Source organism: Callorhinchus milii, unplaced genomic scaffold (assembly GCF_018977255.1).
Source record: "Callorhinchus milii isolate IMCB2004 unplaced genomic scaffold, IMCB_Cmil_1.0 Scaffold1, whole genome shotgun sequence".
Lineage (NCBI taxonomy): Eukaryota > Metazoa > Chordata > Chondrichthyes > Chimaeriformes > Callorhinchidae > Callorhinchus > Callorhinchus milii.
In genome coordinates this window covers 58273376-58298934 of record NW_024704742.1, presented here as the reverse complement: position 1 = coordinate 58298934, position 25559 = coordinate 58273376, and the positions used below count along the sequence as shown (strand labels likewise).

The 25559-nt window shown below is 40.3% G+C and overlaps 1 protein-coding gene across 1 annotated transcript in view; it reads left to right on the top strand.

Moving 5' to 3' along the window:
- The window catches only part of LOC103187408 (protein WWC2), a 66946-nt gene that overhangs the window by 13653 nt on the left and 27734 nt on the right, over positions 1–25559 (top strand). The window contains exons 3-8 of the mRNA XM_007906896.2: positions 8607–8810; positions 11122–11198; positions 12548–12627; positions 14894–15023; positions 18125–18271; positions 23577–23650. Coding sequence (XP_007905087.2) covers positions 8607–8810; positions 11122–11198; positions 12548–12627; positions 14894–15023; positions 18125–18271; positions 23577–23650 — 712 coding nt within the window. The remainder of the gene's footprint in view (positions 1–8606; positions 8811–11121; positions 11199–12547; positions 12628–14893; positions 15024–18124; positions 18272–23576; positions 23651–25559) is intronic.

The following is a 25559-nucleotide window of genomic DNA, read 5'->3' as shown; positions in this document are numbered from 1 at the left end:
GGAAGTAAAACACATCAATATATTTAAGAGAAAACACAATGCATACATGAGGGAGAAGCATAATGTGGACTCAGCATACAACAACAACAACAAGATTCCATTTATAAAGCGCCTTTCACGTCAGGAGGACGTCCCAAGGCGCTGCACAGTTGGGTCATGACCCGAGCAGGGGGGAAATGGTCAGGGTGAGGGGAGGGAAGGGAGGGAGCGAGGAGGGGGGAAATGGTCAGGGTAAGGGGAGGGAAGGGAGGGAGCGAGGAGGGGAAGAGAGTCGAGAGGGGAGCTGAAGGCTCGGTCAAAGAGAAAGGTTTTGAGACCGGCCTTGAAGGAGGAAAGGGAGGAAGCGGCGAAGGCACTGGGGGATGGAGTTCCAGAGCCTGGGGGCTGAGAGGCTGAAGGCCCGACCACCGATGGTAGGGCGATTGGGGCGGGGGACGTGGAGCAGACTGGAGCCAGAGGAACGGAGGGTACGGGCAGGTAGGTAGGGGGATAGTAGGTCAGAGAGGTAGGAGGGAGCAAGGCCGTGAATGGCCTTGTAGGTGAGGATGAGGATCTTGAAATCAAGCACCTGCATAGACCAGTTGGACCAAATTGCCTGTTTTGTGCCCTATTACTCTATGCAACTATCTAATTCTTGTCCCACAGCACAGATCTGTGCCATATTTGGCTTTAATTGACCAGAGAAAGCACAAGAATAGCTAGCGCAGGCAGTGAAAACGTTCACCCCAACACAGTGGTGGATTGTTTTGGACGTTGGGAGTTAAGTCAGGCCACATGGAGTGAGTTGCTATTAAAGATATTAGGTGATGAAGCAGTGCTATCTGGAGAGAACTATCTTGGTATCCCTGGTGATTGCTGGAGCACAGAACAGCTTGGAGAAATTGTGCAGAGTTACCAGCAGGAAATAGATTTTCAGAACCTAAAACACATGATCCTGTCGCCTGGTTCAGAGGGTGATAGCTAACTCTATTTAGACTTCAGCAGACGCATAGATTAAAGAAATGAAATAGAAATGTACAATCTCAGTTTCAAATTGCATCTTTTGCTATCTCACATACCTTATGTTCTCCTCACTATAACAAGCTAACCAATTCCCTTTTGAAAACTGACCCTCTGTCACCTCCCTGGATAAACTCCTTTGCATATTAAACCACTTGCTGTGTTCAGTAGTTAAAACTAAACTGCCCATTCACATTTCTTCTCTTTCTACATTTGAGACAATAACTCGTTGTGTACATCTCTTGCCCATATTAATAAGGTTTTGGACTTGAGCTGGTCTATACCTGACAGGATCTGTCCCAATTCTCCTTTCTCCAATGTAAATATTTCCTGTTTCTGCAGTCTGTCTTCTTAACCCAGCCATCCAAACCAGTCATTGTAATGCATCCATTCATTGTACCCTCTCCAGTGCTAGGCTGTCACTACTGTACAGACTCCAGAACTCTACACTATATATTCCAAGTACTGATACTTTGATTACAACCCTATTATTACATGCTGTCAGATGAAGCTGTCTATGAGGCTATTTCCTCAGCAGGTGAGGTGATGTGGGAACCTACTGGTTTTCTGATTTATCCTGAACTGTTAAGATGCAGTTGTAGTAGATCTTATGCTCCTGACATAATAGTTTCTTCATCCGAATCTTTCTTGTGTCTTGTGAGATATACACCTTTGAGCAGTAGTCAGTCAGAAAGGGTGAATTTTCCCTCCGCTCTCCCTATTGTGGCTAATTGTAATGTACCATAGCTGAAATCAGAGAACCTGGACCATTGAAGTTTGTGATAATTAACATTTTCTACAAAATGAACGTCCTCTTAACATGAAAGGTGCTACATCAAATGTAAGAATTATTATTATTGCAATAGTACAGCAGTCTTTGGTACTTTTTTGACCAGCAAAAAAAAAACAGGTAGGATTACCATCCCAGGTCCCCTTGCTTGTGAGGTGAGTGCTCTAACCACTAAGCTGCAGGACTCCACATGATGGTTTAGTAGGTGTTCTGGAAGAATGAGATCAATTGGGTTGGAGGGCCTTCTTCATCTGAACCTCTCTTGTGGACTCCTGTAGGTTTGTGGTTAGAGTACTCACCTCGCAAGCGAGAGGACCTGGGTTCAATTCCCGAGCAGCACAAAACGTTGGGCAAGTTTCCTTACTCCACACGCCTCTGTTTACCTAGACGTAAGTAGAAACCCGGTTGTTAGTCAATTGGCGGATCGCTTTTACAGGGATAATAATCCCTTCAAAAAATAAATAAATATTTAATTTGGTCACTATCCACGACCGTTCGTGGGACACTGCCATGTGCAATTGTCTGCCGTGTTTCACCCATAAAATATGCAGTCAATTCACTTTACAGTATCTTATGTGAAGCGCTTTGAGACGTCTCAAAGATGAAATAAGGTGCTATATCAAAAGCAAAGATTATTATTATTATCATCTAGTGGCCTAAAAATAATCTGAAAAGTTTTTCTTTATAAAAGTGTTTTTGAAAATTAGCCATTTGTGATATGGCTTTTAAAAAAAATCTTGAAATGACTAAGGGAGAAAACAGTTTTTAGGAGTCATGGGGGGAGTGAGTCAGGAAGGGAGGGAGGTGCTCAGCCCCAAACCTGATGTAAGGTACAGGGCAAAAACAGCTCGATTGCATACTCAAGTCTTCTTGACAACAATCAATGATGGCAATTTTCACTAATACCACAAAATGTCCACCTTAATCCTATCAGTTTAGGTTGGATTCGGTCCCAGATCTCATAAAGAATTGTTTTTAATAAGAATTTGATTAAAATATTTGGATAAAAATCTTTTGCTAGCATTACCATGGCAGCATTATCGGGAAGCTTCTCTTCTCAGCATGTGTGCTATTCCATGTTAAGTAGTTTAGGATCAAACACTGCAGTAACTCATTGAATCCCTTGGCTGGTTGTTCTGTTTCTTACTGTGACTTAAGGATACACTGTCTTCTCTTGCCTCTACTTTTAAAGGTTCTTTGGATTATTTTACCTTTAAGAAATAGTGCCAAACACAAACAACCATAAAGATAAAGAATTCATGAAATATTGTAGTAAGGAAGTTATTTGCATTGATAGCTGCCTGCGGTAGGACTAATTGTTCATTGTTGCTCATAATGTATGCATTGCTTAAATATTTATGGAATTTAATTTGAACCCTGACAAAGGGTCACCCTTTGTGCAAAACACTTGCCAAAATTGCCTTAAGTTGAAAAGTATCAAATACATAGTGACGGAGCCAACACTGGGGACTGGAGGAGCATTCAGTTCCCTTCAGTGGAGCTGGCAAACAAAATGTCCATTATAATTTGGGAATCTTAGATGTACGGGCTGTGCCCATGCCCTAAGCTATGAGTAAAGTATGAAGTCTAGAGAATACATACCTTTCATTTCAAGCTGTCATTGTGTCCCTGTCACGATCCAGTGCAAACAATGGGAGTGTGCTGTGGTGGGGATTGCTGAGATTTTTCCTGTGGTGCAACATTCCACCTAACACAGGCCAATAGCAATCAGCATAGATTCCTTATAGGAGGGAGCTACAATTCTACAGTGTTACTATAATCCTTGCATTTAATATGGGGTATTATCACATAGTCAAAACAGCTCAAAGCACCTCACATGATTTAGTTTTAAAATGTAGTGACTTTAATCCAATGCAGCAATTTATGCACAGCAATGATCCACAAAAGGCCATGAAACAAGTAAGCAAACTCCCTTTTATATTCCATAGTGGCATGGGATCTTTAGCATCCACTAGCAGAGAGGTCCTCCATTTGATGTCTGCGAAGGATTGTACTTCTGACAATGAAGCACTCCCCTGAACTGCATTGGAGTTTCTACCTAGACTATGAGCTCATAAAGTCCCAGCATGGGGCTTGAACCCACAATCTTCTGACTCAGAGGACGAGAGTGCAACTAATTGTAGTCCTGTGAAGTACTGGTTAGAGCACTTGTCTTGAAAGCGAAAGGACCCGGGTTCGTGCGGGGCGAAACCTTAGGCAAGTTTCCTTACTCCAAATGCCTCTGTTTACTTAGTTGGAACCCGATTGTTCGTTGATTGGCAGATTGCTTTCTGGAGGTAATAATCCCTCAAAAAAAATACATAATAATTTGGTCACTCAATCCACGACTTTGTGGGACACTACTATGAGCAATTGGCCGCACTCGTTTCGCTCACAAAATAGTGTCAATTCACTTTACAGTACATTCTGTGACAATGTCTTGAAGACATGATAAGGCGCTATATTAAATGCAATATTTTTATTGAGTTATACACTAAAGATCCCATCAAGATGCTTTCCAAAAATAGAAGGGAATATCTCCTGGTGTCCTGGCCAACAATTCTGCAGATCAATTGGCCATTCAGTATTTGTGGGATATTTAGTAGAAATTGATTGAAGTGTTTGTTGTAAATTCGTAGTCACTACACTTGACAGCAATTACCTACAGTCAGTTTAGGCTGACACTAGTGGGTTGGATCTTTCAGTGAAGAGATTTAATACAGCTGTAAAATGCAATCTGTAAGTGCATTGTTTACAGATTTTAATCACACTGTGCTTGTAGGATTATTGTGCTGTGGACAAAGATGATGGAGCAATCTTAATAATAATAATCCTTGTCTTTGAGAATTCTGAAAGCGCTTCACAGACTATACTTACTGTAAAGTGAGTTGATGATATTTTGTGGGCAAAATCTGGCAGGCGATTGCACATTGGTGTCCCACAAACAATCATGAGTGACCAAATAATTTTTTAAAAATAAACTTTTAAAGGGATTCTTACACCCGCCAATCGACTTTAACAACTGTGTTTTTACTTCCTGCTGGTAAACAGAGGCATGTGGAGTAAGGAAACTTGCCCTATGTTTCACCCTGCCTGGGAATCAAACCAACCCAGGTCCTCTCGCTTGTGAGGCGAGTGCTCTAACCACTAAGCTACAGGACTCCACAAATCTTCACCATTAGCGGACGGATCTTCTGTCACTCTGCCCCCACCGTCTGGAACTCCAATCCGCAGTCCCTCCGCCTCACCCCTCCATTGCCTCCATCAAGACCCATCTCAACACCCTCCTCTTCGATCGTGCGTTCGGTAGCCCTCTTTCCCCACACGCCCTCCACACTTCCCGATCCTGACCCCCAGCTTGGGTCCAAAACACTTATTGTCCAGCATCTTGGGACGTACTCCCAAAGTGAAAGGTGCTATACAAATGTAATTGTGCTGTTGTTCAACGCCAAATACATTTCAAAGTCCATTAAATGTTTAAAAGGAACATGGAATGGCTAAAACTGCTCTGTCCATATCTGCTGCAAATTTCTTAGCCATTGCATTGCATTCTGATTGCTGTTTAGTGGGATACTGGATTTTTAGTATGTAGTAATAATAATTCTTGCCTTTCATGTAGCGTCTTTCAGTTAGCAGGGGCATCCCAAAGCACTTAACAGGATATACTGTAAAGTGTAATAATAAATAATAATCCTTGCATTTGGTATAGCGCTTTTCACGTCGGGAGGACGTCCCAAAGCGCTTCACAGAGTACACTGTAAAGTGAATTGACTGTATATTTGTGGGCAAACGCGGCAGCCAATTGCGCACAGCAATGTCCCACAAACAGTCGTAGATTGAAAATGACCAATTTTATTATTGTTTTGGGTTTTGGAGGGATTATTATTAGGCTCTGTGTGGAGTAAGGAAACTTGCCCAAGGTTTCGCCCTCTGCCTGGAATTGAACTCAGGTCTCTCACTTGCAAAGCGAGTGCTCTAACCACTGAGCCACAGGACTCCAAATGTAGAGACTATGTCGTTTAGAGACAAACAAACTTTCAAAAGCAGGTGCAATAACTTACAATTTACAATTATATAACCCTTTTTATTTTGGAAGGAAATCTCATACTGGGAGCTTGTAATGGGGGAGGGAAGCTGAGGAGTGGTGGAAAATGACTGAAAATGACATCAAAAAGCTTGGTCGCAAAGTGGGTTTTGAAGATAATAATAAAATAATGATTATTGCATTTGATATAGAGTCTTTAACCTCAAGTAAAAGTGTATTTTGGTAGTCGAAGACAGGAGGAAGGGTGGCGTGAGGTCTGTAAAGGGATTTTAACTTGAGAACTAGGATCTGGAATTTGATGTAGATGGGGAGCTAATGTATCTGAGCAAAGATGGTGTGGGAGAGGACACAGGGCTAGAGTTCACGATGGCATCCTACAAACTGGTATCAGGCCTTAATCCAAGTTTAAATTCAGAGAAAGATATTGGAGTTGATCCTCCCCAACACATTCAATGTGATAAAAAGTACTGCAGTCTACCTCCATTTGCGATAAGTTTGTGCTCTTATGGACTATACTTTTGAAAAATTAATAACAAGTGATTTTTAATGAGTAGCTCAGTCCGAGGAAAATCTGCCTGAACATACACTACAAATTCATGTTGATTGTTAATTTACAAAAACAGTCAGAACTGGGAAATATTTATTCCCGTCTGATTTCAGAGCAAAAACCTTCTGCCTCTTCTTAATATTGTCTGTACTCCAGGACAAGAATTGACATCAGGAGAGTATATAGAGCAACGTTGGAATGTTCAAGACAGGAAAAGACCATTACAGTATATTTTGAAGATTCCAATTTTAAAATACTGTACCATCTGTCTGTATACCACATAGCCCCCAGATGCCCTTCTCTATTTCTGGCTTCTTCTTGTAACTGTTGATACTATCTGACTCCTTAGGCAAATTGTTCTGCACCACTCGGTTTAGAGGAGTAAAATCAAACTGTCTGTTTATTTTCTCCCTTCTGAGCTTGAGGCTGGAAGCTTGCTGTGGATTCTAATAAGGCATTCAGTTTTCCAGAGTCTAGGATTGGGATTATAAATAATGAATCGGTCTTTAAAAAAGATGCTTGCAGTCCTGCTACTAGACATATCATCTTGCTTTGGAATCCTGTAGCTTAGTGATTAGAGCACTCGCCTCGCAAGCGAGAGGACCTGGGTTTGATTCCCGGCAGGGTGAAACGTTTGGCAAGTTTCCTTACTCCACACACCTCTGTTTACCTAGCAGTAAGTAGGAACCCAATTCCCCCCAATTTTTAAAAAAAATAATGATTTGGTCATTCAATCCATGACTGTTTGTGGGACACTGCTGTGCGCAATTGGCTGCTGTGTTTCGCCCACAAAATATACAGTCAGTTCACTTTACAGTATATTATGTGAAGCACTTTGAGACATCTCGAAGATGTGATTAGGCACTGTATCAAATTCAAAGATTATTTTTGCTTTGTAATCTGCATGGTGCATTGATCACAACAATTTGCACGTGAACAGCTCAAACACTTCATAAAGATGATAGAGCTCCCCAAATAGGAAAAATTGTTTCTGGTCAGTGGGGTGTCTGACACATGCAGAATCCCATCACCATGCTTAACAGTATCCAAACCAAGATGAGATTTTCATGTATCCCACCTACACATGGAGATCCCAGAGATAAATTGTTGGAATGGAATGTGAATTTTCGCCCTGGAGGGATGCATTCTTCTTACCTAATTCTGGAAAGTATTAGGTGCAGGTTAGCGAGAGGCAAGTCTTGGGGACCCCAGAGTGTGCGTTGGAATACTGCTGGAGTCTAACCATAGCTTGGAAATAGGAAGGAATAGGAAATAATTTATGTTAATTAATTAATGCTACCTAAGTTAAGCACAGGTTAGGAAGAGCCCAAACTTGGGGGATTCTGCAGTGAGTATTGCTGGAGTTAGATAAAACTGTGTAGATTGACATTATGAGTATGGTCTGGCAAGCTTCCTATTGCTTGTCCAACGAGGACCACCCTACCTATTAGGCTTTTAGGGTTAAGAAGTGATGTGTGGGAAGAATCCCTGTTCCCTGAGATCGGTCTGCTCTTCCAAGTCCTGCGGATGGAACAAGCTTGTTGGTTTGTCATCAGGAGTGCCTTGGAGTACTACAGATCTGCCTGGCTCAGGAACCGGATTACCGAGATTGTCACAGAGGATCGACTTGATTCTGATTGGCGAGCATGTCACTTTGGAGCCAGATCTTCAAAAACCTGCCTAAACATCTGCCTCTTTGACCATTACCTAGAGTCACCTCACTCCTCTTCCCCATCCTCAATGCTCAGTGTCCAGCACTGTAAAGTGATCTGAGATGTTGCTATACATGAAGGGCACGATATCAATGCAAGTTGTTCTTTTTGAATTAATAAGGTATGCAAATCATAATTTTAGCTAAGAGAACGACCCATGTTTTTTCATTCGGATAGTTGTTAAGATGTGGAATGCCCTGCACAAGTAAGGTTTCAAGAGGAAAGTAAACAGGAATATGAAATAAAGAAGCTTCAAGAACTATAATAATAAGGCAGGGCAGTGGGATTGAATGAACATCTTGCTCTGAGAGCCGGTGCAGACTCAATGGGCCAAATGGCCTCCTTCTGTGCTGTAAATAACTGATTCTGTGACACCTTGTTAAACCCATAACCGCTCAGTCTGACTTCATGAAGTGACCATAATGCAGGCGGTTGCTCTTCAAGGTGCTGTGTCTTGAATCATTTGTACTCTCGCTCAGACTGATATGATGGAATGACAACTTTACATTTCAGAAACTACACAGTTAGAGGACCCACGGGCACAATGGAGGAAGGAGCAGGAGAGAATGCTGAAAGACTATCTGATGGTGGCCCAGGATGCCCTCAGCACTCAGAAAGAACTGTACCAAGTGAAAGAGCAGCGACTGGCTCTAGCCATTGATGAGTACATGCGCTTGAATGATGTTTGGAAGGACAAGTCCAGCTCCCGCACAAGTTGTAAGTACTGTAAGATAAATGGTGACCAGCAGACAGTTGGTAGTGGACTGAGAACTCAGTAGACATCTAACTATTATCCATGTGAGTTAATAACTGTGATAGTTCTTGGTTGATTCCTTTTGGTGCTATTTATTCTGTGCTTGTATATGTTTCCAGTTTTAAATTTTCAAATGAAGCTGCTAACTGAGTGTCTGTGTTACTTAAAGTGCAAGAAAGTAGTCTGAAACTGTACGGGGCAAAATTGCAGTATTCCTAAAAATATTTATTCATCATCACCAGTGATATGTGAGAAGCATTTTATCGACTGAAAACTGCCCTTAAAGACAGATTTGGGATTGAATACCCCCAGGACTTCAGGAAAATGATTTCTCCCTCAGGTTTCTCACAGTCATCTTTGTTTAAAAGTTGTGAACCTAGAGAATTTGATCCCTGGTCACCAGAACAGCTATTTAACATTTTAACATTTTACCTTTGAAGTAATTTTTTGGCAGGTATCTAGAAAACATACAAATTCCATGTTCCCCACAGCCCAATTACAGCCTTCCAATTGCATGCTATAAAAATTTAATTTATTTTATTTTCTCTTGCTGACAAATCTATACAAGACAGATCTAGATAAATTCATATTAGACATTTTTACATAAATCTATTTGAATTAGTTTGGCAGGACAGCTCTGGGCTGCAGCTCTCTTTGATGAAGATTATGTAATATGTCAAAGAATACAGGGTGAAGAAAGAGAGAAACCACACATTTGGACATGCTCGGTGTCTCCTGGGATTAGTCGGTTGTTTGACACTTGTACAAGATGGTCTTACAACAACAATAATCAATCCCAAGTGTAACCTCCTGAGCTAGAGACTGACTTGGGTTTCACAGAATTCAGGTGTTGATTCTATTTCTCGTTTTGTAAGAGAAGAACTTTTTAAATATATATGAACCTCAACAAAGTTACATTCATCAGAAGTTTTATTCAGTACTTAAACCCAGCTCTGCTCAACACTGTACTATAGAAGTTTCCAGAGAGACATGCTGTTTTCCATAGACATTTGATAGTATGGCACACTTCCATATATTACCGAATTACTGCCAACTTGTAAAATGTGTTGCCCACATTTCTTAGTTCATAACTAGCAAGACCTTTCACTACAAAATACGTCTCCTGATAATTCAGCTAATAGTAATCCTTGCATTTGATATAGCGCCTTATCACATCATTGGAATGTCTCAAAGCACTTCACAGAATATACTGTGAAATGTATTGACTCTATATTTTGTGGGTGAAATATATACAGAGATTAACTGAGCCACACAGACCAAGATGGTCCAAGGTTATCTGATCTCAAATAACAGCAGCACCAGGGATGTTACAATTGAAGTCTTCCCCCTCCTCCCTAGGAAGGTTAGCTTGGTGTCCTCATTCCTTACCAGGAAACTTAGGTAAGATGTTTGCTTTACTCAAACTTCCAGCAGTTCCTGCTTTCTCACATAGTCCATGTAAACAAACTTTGTAGATGTCTGGTCAATAATAAAATTCCTGAGATACATTCCTGAAGATGATGCATCATTCCGTGCGGATGGAGAGAGGAAAAAAATGTTGAAAATGTTTTGGTATGCTGCCTATTGCTGGGTAATACATGCTGATTAACACCACTCCCAATGACAGGTCTATTATATCTTTCTCTCCTGAAACAAAAACACATCACTCACTCTGCTTTGGGAGCGAAAATAGAGAAGGGTGAGCTCAGTGAGAGCTTTGTTATAATGAAGGACACTAAGTACAGTACAGACCGAAACAAATCACTAATGATCTGCTGTCATCAGCCAGAGCACAGGAATTCCCGTTCACTCTTAATTCTCAGTTGTTGAAAAAACATTGGTCAGCTGGGTGTCTGATACACACAAAAACCCATCACCATATTTAAGAATGTCTAAACTAAACTGTGAATTCCACAATATTTATGCCACCTACACAGCCAGGGTTGCATGGGAAGCTGAATCGTCATCTGACATTCCCAGGGTTAGGGAGGAGAAAACAAGCCAGGGGTTCCTGTTCTAGTCCCTCTACAGCACCTTCTACTGGTAGAAAGCTTGTGGGGCACCTGGATGAGGAGAGGTTAGGCCTGGTCCTCCATTGTCGAGTGAGCTGGGGAAACGCATTACCAAGGCTCATGCATGAACACTGCCTACTTCGGCAGGATCCCAGAGGGAAGCATATGCCAATGGGAGCAATTTTTTTTTAAAAAAAGGAAAAGGAGGGCAGATTTATCCATAGTATAACATAGATTGATATTCATTGTTCATTTCTTGCAGTGTTCTCAGGATCTTCATCAAGTACTAAATATGACCCTGATATCCTCAAGGCAGAAATATCCACCACAAAAGTCAGGGTAAGAACAACCATGCTAACAAAGATTATTTTTCTGAAGGGATTTGACTCAAAGATTTCTAAGTAGCAATTAAGAACCTTGGTTTTTCGATCAGTGATGCATTTAGCTCCTTGACTTCCAGGAACCTGAGACACTCCATGGAGCCTCCAAGAGGTTCCATTTGTTCCCTCGAAAGATTGAGTACTCACAGGAAAAATGTCAAGTTGAAGTTCATGTGTAGCATTCACCTGTGAGAGGGGTTTGTACAGAGATAGGATCAAAGCAGGACAGTTACTATATGCCAGACTTCCCTCCGCCCCACCCAACCCATGCTAAGGTGGTGGAAACATTTTCATACAATTTTGCAATATTATATTTTATGTCGAACCACCATCTAATATCTTGTTGCAAAATGCTTTCAGTAACAACAACTTGCATTTATATAGCACCCTTCAAATAGGACATCTCAGAGCTCTTTACAAAGATTGTGTTTGACGCCAAGCAAGGGAGAAGGGGGAGAGAGAGGTGACCATAGGCGCGATCGCAGCAGTGGGTTTTAAGGCGAAACTTACAGACAGATACAGAAGAGATGAGACAGAGGGTTATGGGCACAGAGTTCCATAGGTTGGGAGCATAGTACCTGAAAGCTTGGCCACCAATGGTGGCAGAGAGGGGGCAGGTAAGCAGCAAGCCCGAGTTAGCTAAGTGAAATGGGCAAGCAGAGGTGTGAGGTAGGGGAAGATCAGAGAGAGGGAGGTGTTTGGTCAAAGTCTGAATCATGAAATCAATCCATTGAGACCCAGGAAGACTGGTGAGGACTGGATGATGTGTCTGTGTGTGTGGAGCTGGTTGTGGGTAAGGATGTGAGTGTCGGAGTTTTAGATTAGCTGGAGTTTATGGATGCTGGAGCTCAACAGACCAGTGAGTAGTGTGTTTGCAAAGTCTAGGCAAGAGGTAACAAAGAAGTGAATGAGAAATCATTCTCTAAAATGTAATTTTTAAAATGTTTGCTAAAAAATGTTTTCAAGAATGTAACACGCACTAGTGTTGGGGATCCGTTTACATGGTACAACATGCACTTTTACTTTGCTGGCAGGGTTGTATATACTTTGAATGAAAGAAGTGAGGTTGTGGCTGAATTAGTTGTGAATATGAGAGAGCATTTGGGAATATGAAGCATGCCTTAGATTGCTCCCTCTTGCAGAGAATGTGAGGAGGAGCTGTTTTCCTTATTGCTCCCATAACAGTGCAGCCTCCCTTTTATGACAGAGTGGGGGGGAAAAGGGCTTATCACGTGGTCCCATTTCACCTGCTCCTTCTCCAGGGTTGTGTTTAATTTTTGTTTTCTTTTTCTGTCCGTTCCTCACCAGGTCAACAAACTGAAGAGGGAGCTTTCCCAGATGAAACAAGAGCTGTTGTACAAAGAGCAAGGGTTTGAAACCCTACAGGAGTAAGTTTCTCACATCTTAAAGCCATTGCGCTAAGTATGAGGTTAATTTAAATTTTGATTTAAAACATCAAAATGGGTGTAACAAACTTTTGTGTCACCGGTAGTAAATATATAATGTATTTATGTTAATATATAATATTATTATTATATATTAATATGGAGTCCTGTAGCTTTGGGTTAGAACACTGACCTCGCAAGCGAGAGGACTTGGGTTTGATTCCCGGCAGGGAGAAACGTTGGCCAAGTTTCCTTACTCTACACGCCTCTGTTTTCCTAGCAGTAAGTAGAACCCGGTTGTTAGTCGATTGGCAGACCACTTTTCTGGGAGTAATAATCCCTTAAAAATAAATAATAATTTGGTCACTCAATCCATGACTATTTGTGGGACACTGCTGTGCACAATTGGCTGCCGCGTTTCGCCCACAAATGTTTCATATATGTTGTCTAGAAAATACACAGTTCACCAATTTTGGTAACTAGCAGTGGGTTATTATTGCCCACGTGAGCCTTGCACTGACCAAAAGTAGACCCTCCAAGCTTATTCTGGGCAATTAACCAGATGATCACAAGGAGGGTTCAGATGAAGAGGGTTCAGATGTATTGTATTGTAAATGGGCCATTCGGCCCATTTACAATACAATACACATGTATATAGCATCTTTCATGTCAAGAGGATGTCTCAAAGTGCCTGACAAAGCTGGGTGGTCTGCTGAGTTGGGTGTGGAATACAGGGGAGGTGGGAGAGGAAAGATAACTGAAAATGTGGTTAAAGAGGTACATTTTGAGATGTGCCATTTCATCTCAACTCTCCCAGATACTCACCCTACCATCCTTCCATCACAGCATCCAAATGTTTTTTTAAGTAAGTCTAGCGATCTGGTCTTAACTACTCTTCCTGATAACCTATTCCTGTCATTACTTATCCTCTGGGTAAAGAAGTACTTCCTGGTGATTGTCCTGAAATTGCCCTTTGGGACCCAAAGTCTGCGTCCTCTTGTTCTGCTCTCTTGATGCATCTAAAAATATTATTCTAAATTACATTTTTCAATCCAATTTTAAATTTATGGCACACTCATACAAAATGGAACTGATTTGGTCACTTTTCAACCACCATATGCTCTTTGAGATGTCCTCCTGATGTGAAAAGTGGTATAGAATGTAAATTTGACTGTATTGTGTTTGCCTAATAAAAGCACCCACATACAGATAGCAAGTGAGGCTGAGGTTCAAATTTATAAAGGCTTGTGGATAATGCCAGTGAAGCTGCCAAGTCTCAGAGCAAATCAAAATTAAAACCAAAATACTGTAATATGATTAATAAGGTTACTTATAAACTGGTTAAAGTTTAGCCAAGAAGATTGTTTTGATTATATCAGTTTAACATTGAAGTATTGTTAGGTATGGTGTGTTTACCTGCAGTTTGGATAGGAATCCAAAATATGTTTGGGTAATTATTAACAAAATACCACAACAAAACAATATTCTGATGGAAAGGCTGGATTTTTGTATTATTACCTTATGTTGTTGAATTTACTACAAACAGATATATTTGTGCAGTAGTGAAACACAAAGACTCCTCAGATTGGCATCCGCTGACTTCTTGCTACAAATACCCAAAGCGGGGCTTTGACAAGGCCATCTTTGCTCTAATTGGAAGCTTGCTGTTTTGCTCAGCCCTGAAATAGTTGGCTCTGAGAAATTTCAAGGCCTATTCCCCCCACTCCCCCGACCCCCTGATTTCCTCCTTGTGCCCTTCCAGGTCTAAAGGTTGGAATGAACTCACAGTCTAGGCTGACACTCCAGTGCCAAGTTGAGGGAATATGCACTATCGGAAGTGACATCGTTTGGATATGTAAAACCGAGATGTTATCTGCCTGTTCAGGTGGATATTAAAGATCCCATGGCATTATTCAAATAGAGAAGGCAGTTTCTCCCAGTGTCCTGGTGAATAATCCTCCAGATAAATTGTTCATTCATTTAGTGGCAGTTTGGGAGGCATTGCTGATACGAATGGGTTTCCGCACGTGTCAGAAATCCAGCTGAAGAAAAGCAAAATAGGTGCTATATTGAATGCAAGAATCATTTTTGTTATATAAATTTTTATTGGGACTGGAAACTTTTGCAGCTCCTCAAAGGAGTGTCCTTTACAATACAATTGTGAAGTTCTGTAGCTCAGTGGTTAGAGCACTCTCCTCGCAAGCGAGAGACCTAGGTTTGATTCAATTAAACTTTTCTACAATTCAATCAATTAAATTTTTCCTTGTAGAATTGACCGGAAGATGTCTGGAGTCCAGAACGGTTATGAACTAAAGGAGGCTAAAGCCATCTTGACTGAGCTGAAAACGATCAAAAAGGCTATTACTTCTGGGGAGAAAGAGAAGCAAGATCTAATGCAGGTACCTGTGTGTTTGCTTTCCTCACAATCACTTTTCTTTTGGATAAACTTATAACAACAACAACTTGGATTTATATAGCACCCTCCACGCCAGATGGCATCTCAATTTATTGCTCTTTAGCAAGTGCCTGCTTCATGTCTTTTGCTCTATCTGCCCCATCATTAGCAGTTGGGCTTTTATTTTATCTGCTCCCACTCTCAGGAACTCTAGCCTGGAGTTCTCTCCCTCCCTTGCCTCATTCAAGGTCCGATTAAGACCTTCCTTTTGACTGTGCTTTCAGTAATCTTTCCCCTCCCCAACCCCTCTGCCACCCTAGCTCAGGTGTCCGTTGAGGGTGGGAACTGAGGGGTTGGGGAGGAGAAAGGTGACTGAAAGCATGGTCTAAACATGGGTCTAAGACGCTTAACAATAACCAGTATTGTTAAGTGCCTTGGGTTGCGCCCCCTAACATGAAAGGTGCGATATTTAAATGTCAATTTGTATTACATTGCATTGATATTCATATAATATACCCTGATTTAGAAGTTGCCATTTGACAAGTCTACTCTGATCACATTGCCCTGCCTATGAGAATATGGTCTTGAGTCAATTTTGTGGTTTGTACTAATCTTCTGAGAATGAAAATAGAACAAAACTGTCAAGAAACTTTGTTATAGAACCATTAAAATTTATAGCACAGAAGAACATTCGGCTCATCTCGGTGCTGTCTCTTTGAAAGAGCAATCCATTCAGTTCTAATTCCTGCTCTTTCCCCAAATCTGTGTAAATTATTCCTTTTCAGATATCCACAAAATACACAATTAATCCATTTTACAGTATATTCTGTGAAGCACTTTGAGACATCTTGATAACCAATGAGGTGCTATATCAAATGCAAAGATTATTATTTATATATTATTATCTATCTAGTTTTCTCTTGGAACCTAATATGGATCCTGCTTTGACCACCGCACCCAACAAGGCATTCCACATCTTAACAACGATTTGTATATTTTCTGCCCTTTTTCTAAAATCTATTTGGGAATCTGGAGATATCTGTTATATAAAAAATAACAGCTATTTGTGAGTAATTTCAGGTTTCAAAGGGCAGCTATAAACTGCTTGGGCTTTACCATGCCCTTTTATGATGTTATCTGAAACCTTTGATGAGGTTATTTCTTGGAAATTACTCCCACATGTCCATTATTCGCCATGAGGTTTAAGAAAACAGCTGCTTTGGCAACTCAAATTTCTATCTTCCCGGTTTAAATGTAAATGCTGAATTAAGTCATTATTGTCATAAAGTGCTTCCATTTAGTGGCAATAGTGGCTGTTTTTTGAAATTGGCATTGCATCATGAGATCTAGAAGACATGAATAGCCCTATATCAAATGCAAGGATTATTATTATTATCATTATTTATCTAAAATGTGCTCTTTGCTAGTGTTAATTAACTATTTGATCCCAAAACACAATGGGCTTGGCCATTATAAATAAAGAATGGAAATTTGCCCTATGTTATGTGCACTGTGATTGCAGGTGAGAGAGAGTTTGTACTGCTACAATGTCCACCCTAAAAGAGGGAAATTCATCTGTGAATTTAAAGTTAACACAGTATGTAAACCAGCACCTGCATATTCGGCCTCCTTGTGTGCAAAGGGGCACAGTGGATGTGATTTGATTTAGTCTGGTTTCTTCCTCCACTGCTTTCTGTACTGTGTGCCTCCACAATACAGTGTTGGCAACTCTTAGATAACATCCAACATTTACTGATTCAACGGCTTCTTAGTGTTTACAAAAATTCAATCTAAAGTATGAAAAAATTCATTGAAAGGCTGTCTCCTTAGAGTAAATATCACAATGGCCAATTTGAGTAGATCCGGAATCCAGTAGCTCAGTGGTTAGAGCACTCACCTCGTAAGCGAGAAACTGGGTTTGATTGGCGGATCGCTTTTCCGGGGGTAATAATCCCTATAAAAATGTTCTTTTAAACATTGGTCACTTAATCCACGACTGTTTGTGGGACACTGCTGTGCACAATTGGCTGCCGGGTTTCGCCCACAAAATATACAGTCAATTCACTTTACAGTATGTTCTGTGAAGCGCTTTGAGACATCTCGAAGACTTGATAAGGCGCTACATTAAATGCAAGGAATATTATTATTATAATTTTTGTAGCAGCCTGTTGTTAAATTGCTGGTTAGCTTTCAGCATTCTTTTAGAATTCATTCCTCACAATTTAAGGGAACATAGTATTCTCAAAAAAAAATCCCTGATTCGGTGATCCTGGCCTTTAAGAGAAGAGCCTCACTCTGACTTTCATTTTCACAGTCCAACTGCACTTGGCAAAACACATCAATTAAATGTACCCGAAATAAAACTTTCTATACTAATGCAGTTCAAATTGTCTATGACATGGACTGAAAATGGTTGAGTTTGACTTGCCAAGTTCGGTTTATCTGTATGAGCTTGTGACCTTGAAACAGTCAAAATAATGAATGAAATTGGAACAGATATTCCAGTGATGGCACCTTGCTCTTCCCTGCAGCAGTGCACATATACAATCTGGCCTCCTGCCTGCCTCTGAATCCTATTATCCACCATTTGGGATTCGAGTATACTGTGGAGTCTGCACATTCCCCCCCACCTGCAGCTTGGCCCTTGTTTTGCAGACAGCTCGTGGCAGTGACACAGATGATAAACCGGTTACAGTGTCTGTCACTAGATGTACCCAGAAATAGGATGGAAGGAAGTGGGAGTAGCTGGAAGAAGGGAGTGAATGCTAGATTGTATACTTACAGTAAAAATACATTTCCAAAACAAATTACAGCATACATATCCTTTAGCGCAATGCTACCTTCCATCCTGTTGGATGGTTAACCTTCTGGACTGTACAGTACAGTGTTCTGGAAAGTATACAGTGAGGTGTGCAAATTGGCTGCTGTGTTTGCCTACAAATATACAGCCACTACACTGCATTAAAATCCTGCAAAGACATGTTGAAGAAACTTTGAGACTTTGAGACATGATAAGGCTCTATATCAATACAGATCTGTAGGGAATATTCGTTTATTTGTTTGTTTGATTATTTATTAATTTAATATTGTTTTGTTTCCTTTCAGAGCCTGGCCAAACTCAAAGATCGATTCCATTCCAGTCGAAGTGTGGGAACCTTGGAGTCAGAGTTACAGTCCAAAACATCCAATTCCCAATTCTCCATCTCCAGGCAGTGTCTGGATGCTGGCTCTCAAACGGATATCACAGGCGAAGTGAGTAGCTTCTGCATGACATTTTTAAAAAGCATATTTATTATACAACAAATAAACAGAATCAAAAGGGAATTAAAAATGTTTACATTTCCACTGCTTCAATAAAAGATGTTCTGATCTCTACAAAAAACTGCAGAGACTTGTCATTTTTCAGATAGTATTTTGAGGAGCCACCTCACAACGCTTCAGGCTTTGGGAAAGATAAAGTTCCAGACTTAACATCCAAAAATCTTACCTTTAGGTTGAGAAAGAATTTATAAGTAGCTGCTAAAGAGGACAGAACTTGAGTTGGAACTGAATATGCATTTCCATCATATTTTATAGACATTTTCTCTTTAACAAACTTCACCAAAGGATGAACTCAGATTGATTTAAGCCAAATTCTAAATCAGTCTGATCTTTGCCGTATCCTAACTCAATATGATTTAAACCAGTATTCCACAAGTAAACCAAGATGTTTTTATTCTTGTTAAATGGCAATGGAGAAATCACTGGGCTCAATCTTACAATAAAAGCTGAAACAGAGAAGGACATTCAAATAGGCCTATATAAAAATTCTCAAGTTGACTTTGCAGGAGCATCGTGTTGCCTGAACTCCTGAACTTGACTTAGTTACCAGACTGGCAGCAATGATAATGGTAGAGGCATACCGTCACTGCACGTATCTGCTAGTAAGAAACGTCCATCAAAAAATCACATGAGAAAGCAATTCAACAACATTCTGGCCACTACTCAATATTGAAACCACAGGAATTTCAAATATCTCAACACTTTAAGTACACTGAGACCAGAGAGTGAGATGGCATCAGTGACAGTACACTTCTGTCAAGCTTCTTCTCCGAGACGCTACCCCATGAGAAGGAAGCTATGTAAATGCTTATTGTTGCTTTGTGACCTTTCTCGGGTAGAAACAAGAACTAACTGTCAAAGGACTTTCCTGATAAATGAAATGGAATGCAAAATAGACAATGTGATACAAGAAACAAAACAACTGGAAATGGGGAGCTGCACAGCCTGTGGGAAAGGAGGTTACTTTTAATGAGCAGGATTAAGATGATGCTTGTTCTTTTAGGCTGATGTTTGACTGCAGGGCCAGTAAAATGCTTTATCTTATTCCTTAATTTGCTACTATAAATGTGTAGTGCTATTGCTGATGTTTTTATACATTCTGCATGACATAACATTATCCTAACCTCCCAGCTTGATAACTATCTTAAATCATCAATTGATAGAAATAATTCCTCCTGATTAACTCTATCGAAACCCCCCCATGATTTTAAGGACCTCTATCAGGCCATCTCCCAACCTTATATTTTGGTGATGTTAATCAGCAGGATTGCAGCACCATGCAACTGTCCATCATCGATAATACAGTCGGCCAACAAAATAAATTTTCTTGATTGAATATTTTTTGATTTATGCCATAAATCAAGAAATATTCAATCAAGAAAATGTATTTTGTTGGCCTACAGTATTATGGATGAAGAACAGTTGATGGATTCAATATTTCTTGATTTATGGCATAAATCAAGAAATATTCAATCAAGAAAAAGCTAGAAATACAGTATCGATTGAATACAGACTTACCCAGACTAGTCCAAATGTTCAGGAGGATCCTTCTTGATGGCTCAGCGTCACCTGGGTTGGCCACCACTCCTGTAGACAGGTTGTTCCTTACATAGCCAACTGCTTCCCATTGACTGAATTCATTTCCAATAGTAGCACATTCTAGATATTTGAAAACTCAAATCACAGGCTGAGTCCAAGGTTGAAGTAATTTTTTTCTCTATAATTTTCTTCCCTCTCTCCTGAGTGAGATGCCTCATGCTGGAGCATTGATCCATGATCAAACTCAGCCCTCTGGTACCTTGTCCAATGCCTATTTTTCCCATTTAACCTGTAGAGTAAATATCAGGAGGCTATTTGACCTCTCGATCACTTCATCAAGTCAAATCTCCACCTTGTCCAATTACATAGATACAGCTCAGAAACAGTTTTTATTCTTCGTGGCTACTTGTGGAATATTGATTGCTGTGTGAAAATTGGCTGCTATATTTTCCTACAAAAATACATTCACAGACACATTCACTGACACAGACTTGATGGGCCGAATTGCTGCTTTTTGTACTGTGCGATTCTATGATTCTATAATTCTCCACCCATCCTAATCTTCATCTCTGTACGCCCTCTATTCGTTTCCCCCTCATTTATACATCAAGTTGCCTTTTACATACAAGACGTTCATGATGTCCATACAGAAATGTGCATACTTATACACTACAGTTTCCAGTAGTTGTCACTTAATAAACTGGATAGATTATCAGGATTTCACTATATTGCAGTGATTTAGCTGAGCAGTATTAGTCTGTTCTCAGATGGTACTAGTAATCTTGCACTGACATTTGCTAACACTAAAATTGCTATATATTTTAATGTGCCATAATTGTTGCATGCAGGGCTGTTCTTAACACTGTAAGAATAAAAACTTGAAATGGTCAATCCATTCTTCATTAACCAACTTGTATGTTAGAACAGAATATTCATTAAACCAGATCACTCTATTTAGTGTCATTGAGTTTGGAGAGTTCTGCTTTCAAGTTAAGGTTTGCAGCCTTGAGGACCTATTAGTGTACACCAATGTCATGTGTGGGCTTTTTCCTGGGTACTGAGTTGTTTATGCCTGTTTTTTTACTGGAACATTTTAATCATTTCCTTCTATGTTATTCTGAGTGCATCCAAGAGTGATAACCCACCAGTACAACTTATAATTTTATTTTTGCATTTGATATAATGATTCAAAGTGCTTCACAGAGTTTTTCTGTTAAAAAAAATTGTGAACGTGTTTTTGTAGGAAAATATAGCAGCCAATTTGCATACAACAATCAATATTCCACAAGCAGCCATGAAGTGAATGATCTATTTTATCTGGAGGGTTGTTGGCCAGGATGCTGGGAGAAACCCCTTTCTCCCTTTGAATAGTGCTATGGGATGTTTAATGTCCACCTGAACAGGGAGATGGGGCTATTGGAGACAGGAATAAGAGAGACCAGGAGGGTGGCATGGACTAGATAGAGCTTTAGAGCTTTTGTAGGTGAACCATCTACTCTGGATACCCATTCCTTGCATTTTAACCGAACCTTGTTATATTATTCTTTATCCAATTCTCATCCAAGAATGGGAGTATTATTATCATACTGTGGCATTTTGTAACCTTCTAACTGCCTAAAAGGTCAAATTGATTTCCCAACCCTACAAACCTCAGTGATGCCTAGATGAACACCCTCAAGCTCTATTCACACAATAAGAACACTTTGTGACAGTTTTCTAAAGAAGATTTTTCTTTCACATGTATCTTTTGTGACAATCACCCAGGTGGAGAGATGCCAGGAATGTGTACCAAGAGCTTTCATTATTAATCTAATTTGTTTAGTACAGTGTAAACACACAGTGACTTCAGATGCCAACAAAATTTGTCTGCAAAATACAGTCGCTACACTATATAGTAAAATCCCGTGAAGTGTTTTGAAACGTCCTACTGACGCTATATTAAATGCAAGAGTTATTATTTTATTATTGTTAAAACATGATATTTACAAACTGGATTTGTTGCATTTATACAAACTGCCAGTTCAGAACATTGGATTACAAAATTTAAATCACAAATCCAAAATTAGTAAAGTCCCCAAAAAGCCTGATACACAAAGCACTCACAAACTAGGCTGACACACCAGCACATTATTGGAAGTGTGTTGCATTTTTGGAGGTGTTGTCCTTTAGGTCACACATTAAAACAAGATCCTGTCTACCTGCTCAGGTAGACATTAAAGATCCCGTAACACTATTTAAAAAAGGGGGTTTCTCCTAATGTCCTGGCCAACATTCTTTCAGGTTAATCGACCGTTCAATAAATTGAAGGTTTGTGGATACCTTGTTTGCGCAAATGGTTGCTGCATTTAATAATAATAATAATCCTTGCATTTGATATAGCGCTTTTCACGTCGGGAGGACGTCCCAAAGCGCTTCACAGACACACTGTAAAGTGAATTGACTGTATATTTGTGGGCGAACGCGGCAGCCAATTGCGCACAGCAATGTCCCACAAACAGTCATGGATTGAAAATGACCAATTTATTATTGTTTTGTTTTTTTGGAGGGATTATTATTAGGCTCTGTGTGGAGTAAGGAAACTTGCCCAAGGTTTCGCCCTCTGCCTGGAATTGAACTCAGGTCTCTCACTTGCAAAGCGAGTGCTCTAACCACTGAGCTACAGGACTCCACTTGCCATTTGCCTACCGAAAACAGCCAGTACACTTGACAGTAATCACTTGTGAAGCACTTTGAGACTTGCTGATGTGGTTAAGAAGGCTACAGTGGAGCTTCATTATAAAACAGTGTTTGGGGTCCTTAAATTCCCAACCTACGTTTATAACAAGTTGTGTTAGCTGGTGTCACTCCCCACATTCACAGCTGATCGACTCGCTCCCTGTGAAAAATTATCAACCAACATCCAGGTCATAAGATTACATTCAATGTCATTTCTTATTTGTCGCCACCCTAATAACCTAGAATTTGGCCATTTTAGCACAAAAGCGGGCCAGGGAATGAGAAGTGAATGAATTGGGTGCACACATTCACAGTGAATAGGGTTCACAGATCAACCTCCTTGATAAAGAAACACATTGTTACGGGGTTGCACTGTAATGCAATGACGAGTTCTTTCTTACAATAATTTTACAATATGAACACACTTGCAGAATTGAGCCCTCCTTCATCCTTCAGGCAGCCTACGATGACAAGTGATCAAATATCAGACGTTGCAGACTTATGCAAAATCCTTAAATGTAGCCTCAATTTGAGGCCAGTTTTCCACATCTCTTAAAAGGAATCCAATAAATGTTCATAAATGTGCACCATCTTAGATTCTAAGAGAAAAATGGTCTTGCTGGGTTAAAAAGCCTTTTGCAGTGAAAAATCGGTGTCTAATTTGCAGTATTTCTTATTTGGATTCCTTAACATGGAATCTTAGTCATGCAAATGGGGCTTTCAGGAACCGATCACTTCAGTTAACTTCTGGAATGGGGTTCCCATGAGTCGAGGTAAATTCAAATGGGAATTGTTAAGAAATCTCATTAAGAATTGCCGCAAGTTAGAACCCATTATCTCAGAAAACCTTTTCAGCTTGGAGCCCTTAAACGCAGCTAAGCTTCATTTGGTGCAGTTTGGGGCCTATTCTGAATATAATGACAAGGAGACGACCCAAGAGTTTTAAGAATGTCTTCTTTAACCTATTTTATTTTTCTTCCAGTTTAGCTCAAGAAGCCGAGCTAATCTTGCTGAGAAGGTCAGACTGAGTCTTCAGTATGAAGAGGCTAAGAGAAGGTAATCTTTCAGCTCCTTTATTAAACACACATATGATATTCCATATGTCCCCAAGCGTAGCACACTTGACAATGTGATAATTAATCATCATTATTCAGTGCACTTAGTGTCAAATGCAAAAACACTCCCAAAGGTTTTTGTACATTTTTTTGCATATTTTCTCATTAAGGTGAGAGCCTACATTCCTCAGATGATAAGGATGATTGTTTCTGTCTTCCACCCATGTCTATACTAATTTAGGGCAGATTTAAAACACCAGACCCAAGAATAAAGGGCCATATTGCAAATAGTGACACTCGTATCTATGTTGAGTGATCTGAGTCAACATTGCAGAAATAAAAGGGTGGGGTTCAGGAACTGACGGTGAACTCAGTCAACAACGGTGTTCCCATATGTTGAGGCAAATTCATGCAGTAATTGTTAAAAAATCCCATTAAGAAATAGCACACGTTAGACCACATTATCTCAGAATGTTTTCAGTTTGTAGCTCTTACAAGCTTCAGTCCATTGAAACCAAAGAAAACTCCAGAACTAAAAAAGGCTGCAAAATTATCATCCTGCATTTTTCTGTAAAGACTCTTTCTTCTCTTCAGTGCTTCAGGCTTCCCCACACAACACATTCTCTCTACTGACCTTGTGAATGCTGGCCAAGAATCTCTAGCTTGCCACTAGGTTATCCATTGAGTTCCAAGCTCAATATCTACAACAGCAAATTGCACTTATTAAGCACCTTTCACGTCGGGAGGACATCTCAAAGTGCTGGATAGTCACAAGGTTGCACCCGAGCTGGGGGTTGGAATCAAAAGGGCAAGGGGGATGGGGATGGGAGGATGACCAAAGGCACAGTCAAAGAGGAAGGACTTCAGAGACAATATCTAAGTATCTGTCATGCTGGTTCAAAGAGCTCTGCATACTCAGAATCTCATGAAAGAAGCTCCACTCATTTTAGCAGTCTATTGATGTTTATATGCATCTTACTAGCTAAAAGCAATGATTGATGGTGTGAGATGCTGTTCCAGATTTGCTTCTGAATAAACACTCTCCATAAAAGGAACATACAGCGGCGTGCCTATGCCTGTGGGTTCTGTTGCTTGGTAACAAGGTCAATAACAAAATGGAATATTTATAATTTATTTTTTCACATGCCCTGTTCACTTGCTGAAGGAAATTATTGAAATGTTGTGGAAGCAGAGGTAGCAATTTGAAACTGAGCTTTAAGTTTATGATCCCAGATCTTTGCCGCTTGAATTGTTAACTAAGAGGGGATCACACACCCCTGAGCAACACATGTGACAATGTCCCTCCTCACTTTATGGAGGGTAATCTGGCCCCGGATTGGCCACATGAGGAACGCCTGGCATCTGCAGCTTCTCCCCAGCTAGAGCCATTGGGGAACAGTGATTCGAAGCTGCTGGAACATCTGCAGCAGCCTTTCTGCTCTGTACTGCAGAATAGAAATACATAGGACCAGGAAAGACATGGCGTTCCCTAATAATAATCCTTGCATTTGATATAGCACCGCTCAAGACAAGACGATGTCTCGAAGTACACAATTTACTGTAAGTTTTTGTTAGGTGAGCGCAGCAGCCAGTTTCGACAAACAGTCATGAAGCAAGTGTCAATTTGATCTGGGAAACTGATGACCAGAACACTGGGAGAAACTCCCTTCTCTTTTCCAACGCCATAGGATCTTTAACATCCACCTGAACAGGACCTGGGCTTAACATCTCATCTGAAGGACGGATGTGGCCAGTTCTAAAATAAAAATATTGTAATCCTATGCGACTCCATACCTCTTCCTTCAATTGATTTCTTTGCTAAACAACTATCAAATTCGCTTCTGAACCTATTGTCTTTACCTTCCCTATTTTTAGCATATTGTAATTAGCAGGATTAGGTAATTTAATCA